The sequence below is a fragment of the Xiphophorus hellerii genome, chromosome 8 (assembly GCF_003331165.1).
Source record: "Xiphophorus hellerii strain 12219 chromosome 8, Xiphophorus_hellerii-4.1, whole genome shotgun sequence".
Classification (NCBI taxonomy): Eukaryota; Metazoa; Chordata; class Actinopteri; order Cyprinodontiformes; family Poeciliidae; genus Xiphophorus; species Xiphophorus hellerii.
Window position 1 is genome coordinate 9,927,713 of NC_045679.1, and position 16,262 is coordinate 9,943,974.

At 37.2% G+C, this 16,262-nt stretch overlaps 1 protein-coding gene across 3 annotated transcripts in view; it reads right to left on the reverse strand.

Annotated features, from left to right (window-relative positions):
* Positions 1-16,262, reverse strand: part of cntfr (ciliary neurotrophic factor receptor) — a 235,475-nt gene that overhangs the window by 104,136 nt on the left and 115,077 nt on the right. For all 3 annotated transcript variants that reach the window (XM_032570005.1, XM_032570004.1, XM_032570003.1), the window contains one exon: positions 47-280. In XM_032570005.1, coding sequence (XP_032425896.1) covers positions 47-239 — 193 coding nt within the window. In that variant the 5' untranslated portion in view covers positions 240-280. The remainder of the gene's footprint in view (positions 1-46; positions 281-16,262) is intronic.

Genomic DNA, 16,262 nt, shown 5'->3' on the forward strand with positions numbered 1-16,262 from the left:
TAGAAATGTCAAATCTCATTTTGGAGAATAATACTCGGTTACTTACTGCCAATGTGGAGGAAGATGGTATCACGTCTTTCTCCATGCGGGTTCTGAAAGCAGCTGTAGAGTCCATTGTGGTCAAGGTCAACCTGGGTCAGAATCAGTTTGGGTCCATTCAGTTGGTGCTGGGCCTCGATGTCTGTCCCGTTTACCTTCCATGACACTGATGCGTCACTTTCCAGGGAGCCGCACTGCATGGTGACATCGCTGCCCCTCCGCTCGTACTGGTTTCTTGCAACTGAAAACCAAAAGGTGACAACAAAAAAAGTTTGAACAATGGCAGAAGTAATAAGAAATGGGCGATGGCAATTTTGTCCCTTTATAATTTTGATTATTTTGTACCTGACATTTACCATTTACCTTGTATGAACTCGTCCCCACTAGGCAATGTTTCAAAATGCTCACATTTCATGAGATTATAGGGATTAAGTCACCAAAGCAAATAAGGTGTAATATGAAGTAGTTGGGAAATAACATACATACAAATTACAGCATACTTCTGATTGATGATTTAAGATGACTGACAATCTATGTTATGACCTTCACAAACGCTCCAAAAATATGAATTGTGACTGAAAGAAAGAGATTCTAGGTCCAAGTAACTAAACTGAGAATCCTCTGTCAGGTGGCCAGAGTAGAGCTGTTGTTTCTCCACTTTGAAAGGAGTCAATTGATGTGCTTCTGGCATCTAATGAGAAAGCTTCATGGATGCCTTCCTTTGGAGGTTGTTCAAGTACATTACACTGTGAAGAGACTCAGGGGCAAACCCAGAATACACTGGAAAGACTATATATTATTTCTAGCCAGGGTACACCTCATAGTCTCCCAGAAGGAGCAGGGTAATCTTGCTAGCAAAGTAATTTCTGGGTTTCCACTGTAGAATTGTCTCTCCAAGTGTATCCTGGATAGGTGGAAAACAATGAATACATGGATGAAGAAAGGAAGAAATATTTGTTAGTGGGTACAATGTGGAGGTAGACTAAAATGAAAAGATTAGGAGTGTACAAAAGAAGGGTATAAGTTGGTGAAAGGTCATATTGACCCATAACTTTAAAAACCAGTATGCCAGTATAGAGCCAGTAATGCCACTCTGTACATGCTGGCTGTAGGCTAATGAACAGATACAGTCATAAGGAAAACATCTATATTTCTCAATGAGCAACTGTTCCTTTTACCAATACTTTGAGAAACTGAGAAAATAAAAATTCCTTTCTTGGGAAAAGTTTTTAACTAATCTAAAAATGGTGAAGGAAAAATATTGTTACAAGAAATATATCTGTATTCAATCATTGTTTGGCTTCGTTGTCCCGCTGTAAGCCTTACTTAGCATCAGATTTATTGTAGCACAGAAAGAGAATGTGGAAAAACTGAAGTTTTAAAGGAATTTTTAAGTCTATTAATAGCACTGGGCTTTTCCCCCTCTCTGTTTGAAGTGAGGTAAAGAGTTCACATTCTATTCTATACGGAGAGCCTTACCAGAATAAAAGAATTACTGAAAATCGCTATTATACTTTTATCCTCGTGTCAACTATCTTGCTATTGAAGTCAACAGTAGTTTGTCAGAAAACTTGTATGTACCATGACCTCTAGGGTTAAGGTATTTATGTGAGCCTAATAGGCGCTTCAGCTGGGATATCAGGGGTTAGCAGCCCTGCTCTGTTGACAAGTCTCAAGAGACTTGTCGTGACCACGAGGAGTGAAGACCTCAGATTAAGACTCAAGCACAGCCGATCAGCAGCACAACAAGAAACAACAATAAAATATTGATCCCCATCTCAGGAAAGAAAACTGTGGATGAAGAAAAGAGGGGAAAAAAAGATGCCCCAACTGGCGTCAGATCAAATACTGTCATGTTCCTTGTCTTGTTTAGATATCTTTTTTCCCCACAGTCTTTCTTTGTGTTCCTGTACTTCCTTCCTTTGTTTCTCTCCACAATACCTCCTTTTTTTCAACTGAAGCACTCTTCCTCTTGTTGGTCTACTCAGACATGGCTCTTAACACAGAAGATATAGATGTCAACGGAGTGTTTCATGTATATTTCATGTCCCATAACAGAGTCATCTATATTTAATAGGACAAGATCCTTGGCCCTATTAACATTAACCTGACACTGTTTGTTCTCTCTGCCTTCTGCTGTCTTTCACTTTCTCTCAGCCACCCCAACTCTCCCTATCTATTCTTGCATCCTGTCATCCTATACCATCTCTCCATTTCTTGCTCTGCTCATCTCAGTTACCTTCCATGGTTACCCTCCACATTTTCTGAAATAATGTGAGCACATGTACGCACATTAGTGCCAAGAAATGCCAATTTCCTTTGATCTCCCTCTCTGTCAAGTTACTCTGAGTGAGCCTGTGTGACTTTATTTACATAAAAAGCTATTTGCATCTGAGCAAAAACCATACGGTTTTACTTTGATGTCAGCTTTGATGGTGATGCCGGTGCCCCATGGCTCTATGTGACAAGTACGAGAAGTGAAACTTGAGAAAAGTATTATTAAATCAAGTGCTCCATCTAAGTAAGTGAAGATGTTCTTCAGAACTTTTATAATAAAGGAAAGATCGGCATTCAAAATACCTCAGTCCACTTTCACACACCATTAAAATGGTGTCATTGGCTAGAATCACTCTTGCACTGATTCTAGCACAAGAGTAGAATCAGAAATCTCTTTAGGAGTAAATAAAATCTTAATTTCCATACCTAGACAATATCCAGTCACTCTTTCAGTTGTGTCGTCTTTTAAAGTTTGTATTGTCTTTATTTTATTATATCAAAATTCACACCCTATTCTTCCTCTTTTCACTCTGAGTTAGTGGCTGTCTTATCCCTTATCCTCTGTCCCATTTCCTTGCTTTCCTCCCACCCATATGGTTGTATGGATGTCCTAGTTTTCACTCGCTTTTCTAGCTTTCTCTTTTGTCAACCTTCTTTATATAATAAAGTCTGAGACACCAGACAAAACTTTTCAAGTATTAATTATTAACTAGTTAGGGGGCGCTGGCTCAGTTGGTAGTGTGTATGCACCACGTGTAAAGGCTGCAGTCATCAATGAGCTGTGATCCTCAACGACCCGTTCTCAGGCCATTGACTGCATATCTTCTCCTTCTGTCTTCTCCATTTTTCCTGTCCATTTACTGTACAGTAAAGGCCAACAATGACTGAACAATTCTTCACCAAAATTACATAACCAGCTAGCTTAGAGTAGCTCAGTCTAACTCTTAGTTTCTCTAACTCATTTGACGCAATTGGATATATCTGTCACAAAATTTATAAAGTACCCCACATTACACATATTGTAACAATAAATCGAAAATACATAATCTCATGCTATGCTTTGTAGATACTCTCTCTGCACTGATGAAGATGCACTTATCTCAGAGGGACAAATTGTTGGGAATGTCAACAATGCATAATTTTATTCATTTTGGATAAATTCATTAGGTAAGGTAATATTATTTATATAGCACATTATAATATTCTCCATTCAATACATCTTAAAAAAGATGTATTGAACAGTATGTTTTCAAACAAGCAATATGAATATAAAAGAGGTGGTAACATACCAGCAAAAATAACGTGCCTTACTTATTTTAGATATAAACATGGTCAAGAAAAGAAATAGTAGGTGCCTAGTTTAAATTTTATTTATTTATTTTTAGTCAGGTTATACAGTTTTACCCAGTCTGCAGATATTATAAACCATGTTGATTAGATATAGAGCATAGACTATTTCTCAAAAGCAGTTTTAACTTTCTTATATAATTACTGATATTCATGCTGGCCAACAGCATGGGTCCCTGTCATTCCAATAACGTTTCCCTTCTTTTTAGATTAAATGCTCACAACTTACCAAAGGTGAGTTTTTCCCTGTTACTGAATTTTCTTGGCATACCTAGAACACAGTCACATCGCCATGATGGATAATTGGATTGGCTGACACAGCAGGGTAGTTATAGGGTAGAGTAGTCCTGATATCTCTAAATCATTCCTATAGAATGGTTAAACCTCCATTCTATAGGATTTAACCATATCTATATTTAAGCTTGTCTTTCTTCCCTTACCATCAGTCCTTCTCACATTACAGCTATACTGACTCCATAATGACAGTGTTAAAACTTTACCATTCACCAGCAGTATATCCCTGATCATCAGCAGTCTGCACATACACCACTCATGCATAATAAACATGAGAGCAACAGTGGAAACACAGGCAGATACTTATGATTACACTCATGTACTCACTCACACATGAGAACGCTCCCCTGCATAATGCCCTCATTTCTCATGACCATGCAGACAAGCAGGCCTAATAACCATTATGACATTCAACTCAAGTGCTATTGATCTCTTGGTAATGGACCAAGCACTATGAGAAGCATCAGAGGACTTTTATTTCCCACCAAAATGCAAATAAAAAATGAGCAAAACCATTTTTTACACATCATTCTTCTTATTTATGTTGATGTCACACAGCCGTAATAGATAAACAGTTTATGTCCTTTCGAGAGGAAAAGCAGACGAGCTAACTCATGCTGTCTTTATATTTAGATACATTTTGTCCTGATGAAAGATTCAAGTGAGATAAACCTTAGAGAGAGAGAAGCAATTGAAAACTGAACAAATGATGGCAGCCAAAGAGAGCTGCATACACTTTACTGCGGCATTTGAGAGTCATATACAATATGATCAAGTTAAAATGGGATTACACTGAAATATTTTATCACGTCAGCCAAGATATTTTTCTACTGGTTGGAATTTGGTCCAACATACAAAAGTTAAACTTTACATCCAACATGAGCATTGGTTTCTGTGATTCTATTGCAGTTTTTGGCAGCCATGTTGTTTCCCCAAAGACGTGTATAACCACAAAGAGTCAACATAATCATAAGTATCTTGTTTTAAGGTCACTGATGCTACCTGCTGTGCAGAGCACTATCCCCGCTCAAAGGCAAATCAATTGATTCCAAACACACATTCCTGCTGACTCACGCATACACATAGACACACACACCCCCCCACACACACAGCTCTGCATAATAAAATGCATATTAAAGTCAATGCACTGCCAAATTGTCTGTCAGAAGGAGCCAATCATGCACAACACTTTAGTCCACTACACTTTACATATATACACAGTCTCTAAAGTGAGCATTCAAGTGAACTTTGATATAGAATTGTTTGATTAAAAATATAATAAATCTTAAGCATTTGTTTGAGCATGCATCTACAACAGAGAGGTTACCAAATCATTTTCCCAAATCCATGTGAAGTTTGAGAGTTTTTATGTGAGGAAAATCAAATTCAACTCAAGTTTTCAGGGGGCAAGTCCTTTGACCCCAAGAACAAGTCAAGTCATTGCCCAGAATACATCGAGTTTTTTTTTTGTTTTCATTAAATGCACAACGTCTAGTCTAACAGTTGTTAGTAGTCCTGACAAGATTTTGTCAGGACAAAACTACTGACAAAATCCTGACAGTAGCCTGTCTTACTGTCATAAGTTAGTTTCATCAGTTAGTTTCATTAGTTTCAGGATGAAAAATCTTTTACTGTTTGCCCTTAGGCCAAATTCAATAAATTAACATTTAACCAATACTGCTTAATCTTTGAGCACTTATCAACAGATAACTTTTAATATTTACTTAAGCATTTGAAAAGAAAAACTCTTATGAGAACTGTAGATCTAAAAATTGTAAAGGTTTAATATGCACTAACAATAGAAAAAGAATTGCTTTAATCCTTAAATGTAACTAGAAATAAATAATTCTCTTTCAATTGTGAATATCTGAATAACTTAAATGACTTTTTTTAATACCCAAGTTAGACTTGAGATGACACAGGCGCAACGTCTCTTACATTCACACCAAAAGTTTCATATCATTGTTCAAGGTTAACAATCTGACTCACTTTTCAAACACTGTCAAAATTTTTACATCAACACGTAGGATTAAAAATCATCCTGCAAATGCTCCAGGTCACAAACACTGTTTGCTGTTTAAATTGTATAAATAAATTAAACTGATGATGTTAGGGAACATGTTTTGCAGAGATACTTAGACAAATAATGAAAACGGTGTTACTGCAGAGCAATAATTCACAAAAAGGAAAAATAATTACTGGACATTGACTGGAACATGTTGCAGTTATGGACTGACACAAGATTGGCTGTATGGTTGCAGAAAAGGAAACCACAGAACCAGTTAGATAGTGGCACCACCATGATCAAAAAACAAAAAAAAGACATATTACCCTCTACCTGTGGTGGAAAATTGTAAGTAAACCAGCAACAACAACAACAACAAAACATAAGAATACAATAAAAGCTACAAAACATTAAAAAGGACACTGGATAGTAAGTCAGTCAAGCTTGAAGAGGAAAGTGATTCAGTGTTCTACATGCTGTATGCAAATTGACATACAGGAATACATCTCTTAATTCATTCTATGTTGATCAGGCATTACAACCGTACATAAATTAGTTAGGGGCGAGGATGTTTCTAAGTGACGGCTTGATTAGCTGATTTAATACTGGTAAAATTACTTGTTAAATAAAACAAGTACCATTTGGCATGACAATGTTCTAGCCTCAGTTGTATTATCAGATGCGAGGAGGAGTTCAGATACTGAACCCATTTAATTTTCTTTTTTATATATACATAGGAAAATAAGACCATGTTTAAGGATAACAGAATAAACTTGACTTGCTGTGCTTATAAATATATGACTAATGTATACCCATTCTGTGATATAAATACACTACTATTGTAAAACAGCTAACAATAGAGTCGATATCTTTTCAAATTACATATTTATACATCAGAACTAGAACTACAACAATGCCTGCATGCACACGCACACACAGCTGACCAGAGCGACACCCACGCAAACTCACGCAGAGATGCATCCAGAGAGCGCACAACTCATTAAACAAGCATGCACGCCCTCTTGAGTTGATTAGATTACTGATGAAGTTTGATTATGGAGAACCAGCTGTGAAGGGCTGTGCCTGGATGTTTTTGCATTTCAATCTGAACAATATATACACTTGCAAGGATAAAACTGTGGCTCTATCATTCTGCATCTACGGCTTCTGTCATGCATGCTTGGGTATTTTTTAAAGTACGACTCTGTGGAAGCAACCACCTATAAGTTATGATCTGGCTGCACAGCGGTGACATGAAATGAAATTGAAATTCAGTCTGATTTACCATCTCAAAGTGTCATGTTCTTGTGACAGTGCACGCCTGTGTAAGTGCTCCATGCGCATCCAACCCTCCTCGTCGATTCATTGGCAAGACCCCATCAGGCCAAGTTAGAGGTTGTTGTGTTTTACCATTCTCAAATAAACTTGAACGTTTATCGGTAAATCCAATTTTCATGCTCAAGGGGAGCCGTGCCTTTTCAAAGTTCAACAGTGAAACGGTTGATTTGCTGACATATGCAGATGGAGCCCCGGAAAATGATCAGTTTAGTTTAAGCAGATCAATTTTTCTCACTTGCTGGTAACAAACAATGAACACTTTTTGAATACTTCTTGATCATAATTGATTTTTCTCTTAGAATATGTGAAAGATACATTTTAGAAGCTCTATTTACCTTTTAACAAAATGAATAACAAATCTTTCAACAAAAGATTTCTAACTTTTGAGAACAAGTGCTCTGTGTAAAGGTACTATTGTAGGAGGCTGTGATTAAAAAGACGGGCCAGAAGCGGATTTAAGATGACAGGGTTTGTGTTATGGATTTGACCCAGCATACTGGGTTAGGTGTTCAGTGTTAAAAGTGAAAGGGTACCAATGTCTCACACTATGGCTACCCATGTGTGAGTTGCAGCGTTGCAACAGTGCTACAACTGTGCCTCTGTGTAACCATGAATAATTTAACTACATGGGACCTTTCTCTTAATATATCAAGTCTGACGCTTGGAAATTTCAACTCTAAGTATAAATGGCACATGTAATTTAACTGCCTCCTTTCAGATATTTTTTACATTTCCAGTTGTAACATACCTCATTGAATAAGTTCTGAAACATTAGAAATGTTTTATGTACAATGATATACAAGAACTGCGACAGACTGGCGACCTGTCCAGGGTGTACCCCGCCTCTCGCCCGAAACGTTTGCTGGAGATAGGCACCAGCACCCTTCCTGACCCCACTAGGGACAAGGGCGCATAGAAAATGAATGAATGAATGAATGAATGGATGGATGGATGGAAATCTTTGGTTCTCCAGTTAAATTATTGTTAACGATCAAAGGTAAAAAGAAAAGAACACTGCCACCATTCAAAGCATTCCAGCAATATGATAAAGAACCAAAACACTGATCAGGTCCCCAAATTCAGCTTGTTACAAATCTGAACAGGCTTCTGTGTAAAGACAGCTTTTTAATCTATCATACAAATTGCTTAGGGTTTGTTGAACTTTGAGTCATCTTAGATGGATTCTATGAAAAAAAAAAAAAGAAAAAACCCATTGACTTAAACTCAAACATGGTACTGCATCAGGGTTAGCTCTTCTCTGTTTATTTACAGTCACCCTAAAGCCTTCTATCATATGCTGCAGTTGTTATTTGCAGCATAAACAACCTCAAAACAAAGAGGATTTTGCACAACGTTTCAAACAGATAACAGATATGTTATCTTCATCTTTGCATGCACTCTTTGCGTGTGTTTTCATTCAGACACAAATGAAAACACACGCAAACTAGTTTTTAGCTAATCTGGCACATCAGAGTTCCACTAGTGTTAAGCAATGCTCTGAAATCATGCTTTCATGTGAAAACGCAAGCATCCAAGTTTTAGAAAGAGAAGCTCAGAATAAATTAGTTTGGACATCTTTGCTTTTATATAAGTGTTGTACTGTCTCACTTAAACACCAAACTTCTGAATATTGAAGGTGGGTTAGATTTCAAAAGTGTAAAGAACATAACTTCTCTATCATGACCAGATGGTCCTTGCAACATTTTTGACAGATAAGAGAGGAATAAACTAAATTGTTACTCAAGAGATAGGGACTATCCACACAAAGCTTTAGAAAGATCTGAAATTCACAAGTTTTTTTTTTTTCCTTTGTTTGATTTTTTTCACAAAAACAAAATCCAGTGCAATCACCCACCATATCCACTATGCACATTCACTATACAAGATTCATCTGCTGAAAAATAAACAAGTTGAAGCTTATCATCTAAAGAACCTTCTGCCCAAAATTGAAGCCTGTGGATGTGACTGCACACGTCGTGTTTGGAGAAAGAAAAACACCGTACTTCACTCCAAAAAAACATTACACCAGGAGTACAATATGAAAGGGAGGAATAAACATAAATGCACCAGATTTTGTTAAATATCTGTGGGTTCAATAAAAGTTGCTTTTAATGCAAGACAATGATCCCAAACACACAACCACAAAAATAAAGTCATATTCTAAAGTGACCAATTCAATCATTTAACTTAAATCCAATTGACAATTTACTGAAAGAAATGGAGAGCAGTCATTATTTGTGTCACTCCATCTGGTAGTGTTTTATGTCTATAGCCCAACTATCACCATATTTACTGAGAAAAGTGTTCAGTACTTTTTTCCCTCTGCCGCAGCTATCATTTTATGTTTTTTTAAATTATTTCAACAAGGAGATCACCCGTGCTTTCATATTTACCGGATAGCTCAGCTAGTCAGGTTTGTCCGATGCTCAAGAGGTATGACACAGCAAAACAGTAAATCCCTCTGCCGATTTAAAAGCCAAGGATCCGATTAACTGCAGCATGACATAAGTATCTGCAATAAACTCCTGTTGACACTTTCACAGTCTGGCGCTGATAAAGATGCACTCAGCCCACGTGCGCTTTAATGTACTCTCACACACTCACCCGGGACATGTTATTGTGGAAGAAGCAGGAAAAAAAACCACTTGGTTAGAACTATGCGCACACATGCTCTCACATATTCACTTCCTTTCCAAACATATTGGAATGAAGTTATCACTTTATCCTCTTCTGTCTCTTTCCCACAGAGAGATTAACATTCACTCCCCCCCCAACTCTTTCTGCATTTGCCTCTCCTTTCATGTGAACACTGAGGCAGCTGCAGCTGTGCGAGTATTTGTGTGGGGGTGCATTTGTGCGTTTTCTCTACATGTCTGTGTCTGAGTAGGGGCAGCAAAGCTCAAATAAACCCACTTCCTGTTTCCTGCCCGTCTTATCTCGGCCCCACCGCTGCATGTAAACGTACAGAGTGTTTGTGCGATTTGGTCTGATCATTGCCTTCCATCATCTAGCTGCCGGTGAAGATTTGCAGGCAGGCGGGGGTTAATTGATACTTCATTTAGGATGTCTGTGTTCTGAGATGAGCCACAGAAGCAAGTGAGATAAGAGGAGTGAGGGGAGAGGGAAAAAAAGAGGAGGAAGTGAGATGGAGTGAAAAGATGAAGAGCAGAGGGAGGTTTGAAATGAAAATGGGTACACCAGAGGAAGGAGGATGAATGGTGAACAGCGAGCGAAGGGCAGTTAATATTTTACAAGGCTGGATTAGAGAGGTCGTGAAATAAGGAATGGGAGAAAGATTCCTGAGAGTCAGATACAGCAGAATGAGAGAACAGGAGTGGGACAGCTGGATAGCTTTGATCAGAAACATCTGTACTTTTCAAGACAAAAAAAACTTGCCTGAAGTGGAAGAGAGTTTACTGCATTCTGCTTCATCTGTTTGTCTTGACAACTTTCAGTTCATCCATTCCTTTTTTCTTTATCAGGTGGCCCAACCTGTTAATTGGGCCATTCTAGCATGCAAATCACATTTATGTAAGCTATGTAGCTTTTTGTAAAGTCACAGAATTCCTTAAGATGTCCTGCTGACAATAAATACCATGTAAAACACACTACCTCTAACATTCAGCATGATATAATGCAGTACTTAAGCAGTGCCGTTAACCTTTTCCCAAATAGCACCATTAGTTTTTGAATTGATTTCCCATCCATGCAGCCTTTGCTTTGGAGCTTGAGTCAACTTACAGAGAAGAGATGAGTCTTTCAGGAAACAGGTGATCCATCATATTGAGTTTTCAACGTTTTTTATTGCACCAGAAAGGAGCAAATATAAATTGTCTACACCTTTTGTAAAGTGAAAGGCAGCAGTGATTTTTGGTGGAATATTTCATCCTGTGACACTCTTGACTATTGTTTTACAAACAGAATTGATAATAAATAGTAATAGTAAATTTTGTTTAAAAGCTCCTTCAAGACAAAATTAATATTCAAGTAATCGCAAACTATGTCCTTTCAACAATTCATGCTATAATGTAATACCCATACATTGTCAATTCATTTCAACCATTTTATCCCCTCAATCAATCAATCAAATTTTATTTGTGTAGCACATTTCAGCAGCAAGGCATCTCAACAAAGTCATGCAACATAGACTCAACAATCAAAACATTACATTAAGTCAAGTGCCATCATTAAATTCATAATTGATTAAACAAACCATTTTGTGCCTCATAATTAAATTATAAGATAACTTTCCCAGTTGTCTAACCATTTACTTACTTATTTTTTTGTCTAGAAGGTGGCAGACACTTATATGTCTGGAAAAGTCAGAGAGGAACTAAGCAAAACTGTAAAAGTATGACAGGGGCAAAGGGCCAAAATAACCATCACTGATCTAAATGCAGTGCAAAACATCCCACTCCAAGTTTGGATATTATCATTACTGGAGTAGAAGTGATTAAATTCAGTCCTGATTCATTACAAAACATATAGGTACCCGTTGCTGAAGTTGCTAATCAAATCCAAACTTTAACACCATTGGCCACCCATGATTTACACTTATTGTTCAACTGTGATCAAGTCGTTCACCATTCTATGGGGGAGTTCAGTCACTTCCTATTAACTTAACATGCAATAGATAAGCCTTGAATGTAGTGTCTAACAGATAACCATTTTTATTTAGATTACTCATGCCACCCCCAAAACTGCACTACTGTAGGTGGTGAACCACAGTTCTTGTATCAAAAACAGCCTTCGATTAGATACGCAGTTCAGCTCATGGCAGACTGAATCTTTGAGCTCTTCACTGTTTCAATTAGAAACAGTTTCATTGCCAAGGATCTTATTATTGTCTTTTAAAGTTGAATAACAATGAAAAACAGCATTAGTGGGAGCATGATAACCACATAAAACGTGGATGTGATAAATCTGCTTTCAGAACAGAGTGTGTATTTATTTATTTTTCTTAGCTGGGCTTCAATAATGATCAGATCCAGGCCTGCAGAAGCCTCCCTTGCAGTTCTAATCTTGTTGGTTAAACACATGGCTATCTCCCTAAGTCTTCCTCAGGAGCCCAACAGAGAAGGTCAGTGCTAATATCAATCCTCTCATTTATTGCACAACATGAGCGTAGGGAGACAGAAAAGAAGGAGAGAGACAGCTTAAAATTAAAAAAAGAGGGATATGGAGAAAGATAAAAACTAGTCATTCAGGGAGATCAAGATAAAAGGAGAACAACGAAGGTCAGATTAATGAGCAAATGGGGTAAGAAGGAGGACATATAAGAAGTTAAGGTGAAAAAAATAAAAAAAAATTAAGTGATGAGAGATGAAGGGGAAATGGGGGAGGAAAGGGTTTCAAAGGAGATGAGAAGAGGGGGATGAGAGAATGATCGCCTTAATTAATGGACTGTAATATATGACAATACTTCTGGGTTCCAAGATAATATCAGCAAAAATTATTGCCTTCATCATGGGAACATTCTGCAAATATACTGCCTGACCTTGTCAAGGGAGCTTAAGCTGTGGAAAAATTCAACAACTTTTGACAAGGACTAAAAGTGACTTTTCCACAAAAATATTTTTTACTGATTTAGGGAAAAAAGATACATAAAAAGAATGGAAAGTTAGGCTGAAAAGTTCTTTGCGTGTATAATTTGGTTTTATTTTATTAAATAGAGCACATCATTCCACTTCTAAAGTCGTTATACTGTCTCCTTGCATCTCTGATGATATTTATTAAATTTATTTTGTTAGAAAATACATTACAGATCTGTTGTTGCTGTATTACCCTGTCAGACCACTCACATGTTCTGGTCCAAGTCTACTCGGCTTCTCCAGAGTCGGAACCAAACACAGAGTTCCTGTAAATCAAAGCTAAAGATCCAGCTTTTGATTAATGTTAACTGAAACATATTTAATTTCAGTCTTTAGTCCAATCTGTATTTGCTTTCACTTATTATGCCACTAAAATGTACTCATTTTCATGTCTTCATCATGTAACCCCCTTTGAATTGTCCTGTTGCTGAAATGTGCAAATAGACTCATCTTGTCTTGTCTTATATGTGGCAATCCATATTTCAAGAATATGTGAGCCACATTCGATCATCACTCTCATCTAGGACATACACATGCACTTTCATTGTGTCATCTTACTAGCCATGAGTAGATAGATACTTTCTAAAACTGTCCACAGAAGCAATTCAATAATGTCTGACAATGATGGCGGTAAGGGCCTTGAAGATTCACCTGCTTATTGTAATTCAGCAGTTTGCAAAAATTTCAAGCTTATGATAATACAGGCCTAGTGGTGGGGAGTGAGTGCCTTTATGGCAAGGCAATGCATCATTTATTTGTACAGTTTGTAGCAATTGCTGGAATCTAATAAACTTAAATATATCACCAGGAATTCCATAACCCAGCTAAATAAGTATCAGCAGGCATGTGATTTTTATTTAGTTTGTTCAAAGCTCTTTATTTCTGTTCTGCTTCATATTGTGCAAAGTTACGGTCAAATTTCATAATATGGAGAATCCTTGGAAGCTGATCAAATGTTTTACACTGTTTATTTCAAAGTGTATGAATATTATTTGAATGTTTTTATTGTTTACTGTAACCACTCACCATATTCTAGCTTGATTTACATAACTTACTCTGTGAAAGAACCATTTTTGTCGTGATGAATCCGTACTGAACTACGACCTCAATACAAAGCTTGTAATCCAAGATAGAGATGGCATAACTAACTAAACAAAAATGCTTCAAATACAAAAATGAAAGTAAACAGCAATACAATACATTGAATCTCATTTATAGAATTACTAATAAAATGCAAAAATCTCCTGATTCCTCCATAAATGTGTGATAAGGATTTCACAATGCAAAGGTCAACAGTTCATCCCACAGATTTATTTCTGAAACGTTACACTGATCATTTTGTGAGCAATCATTTAAAAGTACAGATGTTAGTAGACATTATAATGGACGTGCATCGTTCTGCTGCTAACTCGCAATCACAAGTAGCTGCCGCAGAGCTATCAGTCACCTAGTCTTACAACAGCAATCAGCCTGCTTCAAGGGTTTGTACCTGCAGCAGCTAAATGGAAATCCGTATTTCATCCGTATTTTTTATTTTTTTTTTGCTACGAGTCAGCAATCACAGAAACACCATTGCAAGCTAGTTTCCCGTCACGACAGAGGTTCAATGAAACTCAACACTGATTTTTATTTTATTTTTTTTATGACATTGTGACTGCAGTGTTGGCTTAGCACCAATAGCAACAGCACCTAATGATCTGAATGTAAGCAGTTCTGGAAAAGTAGAATGACTGAGTGCATCTGCATAAATATACACCAAATGTTAAAAACTGAAAGTAAACAAATTGCATACTCAAATATGTGCACATCTACCTTCTTTTGGTGAATTTCCACTAAGGTATACCCACACACAAAACAACCTGGGTTTGGCGACTACAAAACACATTGTCATATCTGTAATACGAGGAGCTGAGGAGACACAGATGAGTACTCATTCTTCTCAGTTTCAGCTGGCAAGTAATAAAGGAACTGCAAAAGAAGGTGTGAAACAAATAACTTCAGAGAAGCCCAGCAGAGCACAAACACATACACCGACACACAAACTGTTCCAGACACATGGATTTATTTATACTGGAAGAGAGCCTGCAGTGTTGTAGCTCTGTGCCTGGCCCTAAAGTTTACTTACAGTTTCACACTCATCATTTGTCAGAGAAAGACTGAGGATGCTGAACAGAACATCAGCTACAATGAAAATCATTATCATTGAAAAATTTTCTTTGACAGCACTGACTCTTTTTCTAGTAGTCCTCATGAATACAGTTGACTTCAAAGAGAAACTTGACAAAGAAATAACTGCGGTGTACTGTTTCCACTGTCTTCTGTTGTTGGGGGTTCAAAGGAATTTGGGTAAATGAATACAGCAGGTTATAATGATGATTAGGAATAATGTCCATGCTAATGATAAGATCAAAGCTCAGCTCTTAGACAACACAAATGAACATTTAATTAGACTAATCACATCATTAATTAAAATCATCGTCAGACACACTTGATGCAATCCACTGCATTACCCAAGTACTCAAGCCCCTTAAGGTTTTTTTTCACATTTTGTGATTTAACAACTACAAACTTCAATGGTTTTTATAGGGACTTCATGTGATAAAACAAGAGCAGAGTTATGAAGTGGAAAGAGAATAATTTTTTTTTTTTTATATCTATTACCAAAGAAAACCTGTGATGCGTGACAGGAATTTCACTGCAATTACATTTGTAAGTCTGTTGGGTTGTCTCTCTCCCAGCTTTGTTTGACTGCAGACTGATATTTTTGCCTATTCTTCTTTTCATACTACATTAAATTCAGACTAAATGGGGAATGTCTGCTGATATTTATTTTCAAGTCTTGCTTGATCTGAACTTTAATTGGGCTATTACAACATAACCCGATGCTTGAACTGAATGGTTTCTTTGTAACTCTGGTTGTGTGTTGGAAGTGGTTGTCGTACTGGAGAGTAAACATTTTCCCAAACCTCAAGTCTTTACTTTTAACCCAGGAGTTACGCATCTTTTAGAAGCATCTGTGCTTCAACATACCTAAAGCAATTACATAGGAAATAAGCTAGGCTTTTTAGAATGTAATTGCATGTTCAGAAGAAATCAGAGTCATCTGAATAAAATGCAATGGACCAGGGATACATCTAAAGGTTGCAGGGCTCCAATCCTTGAGTAGCAGAGTTACTACTGCTACATGTTTTCTCCAGGAATTGCTTTGAGTTTTGATTATTCCATCTTTTTATCAACTTGGAACCGCTTTCTTCTCCCTGTTGAAGAAAAGCCTCCCTCATGCTTCTGTGACCACTATTTTCACCATCAGGACGGTGTTAAGGATTATGTGTGTTATTGTTTTTCTGCCACACAAATTGTTATGCATGTTG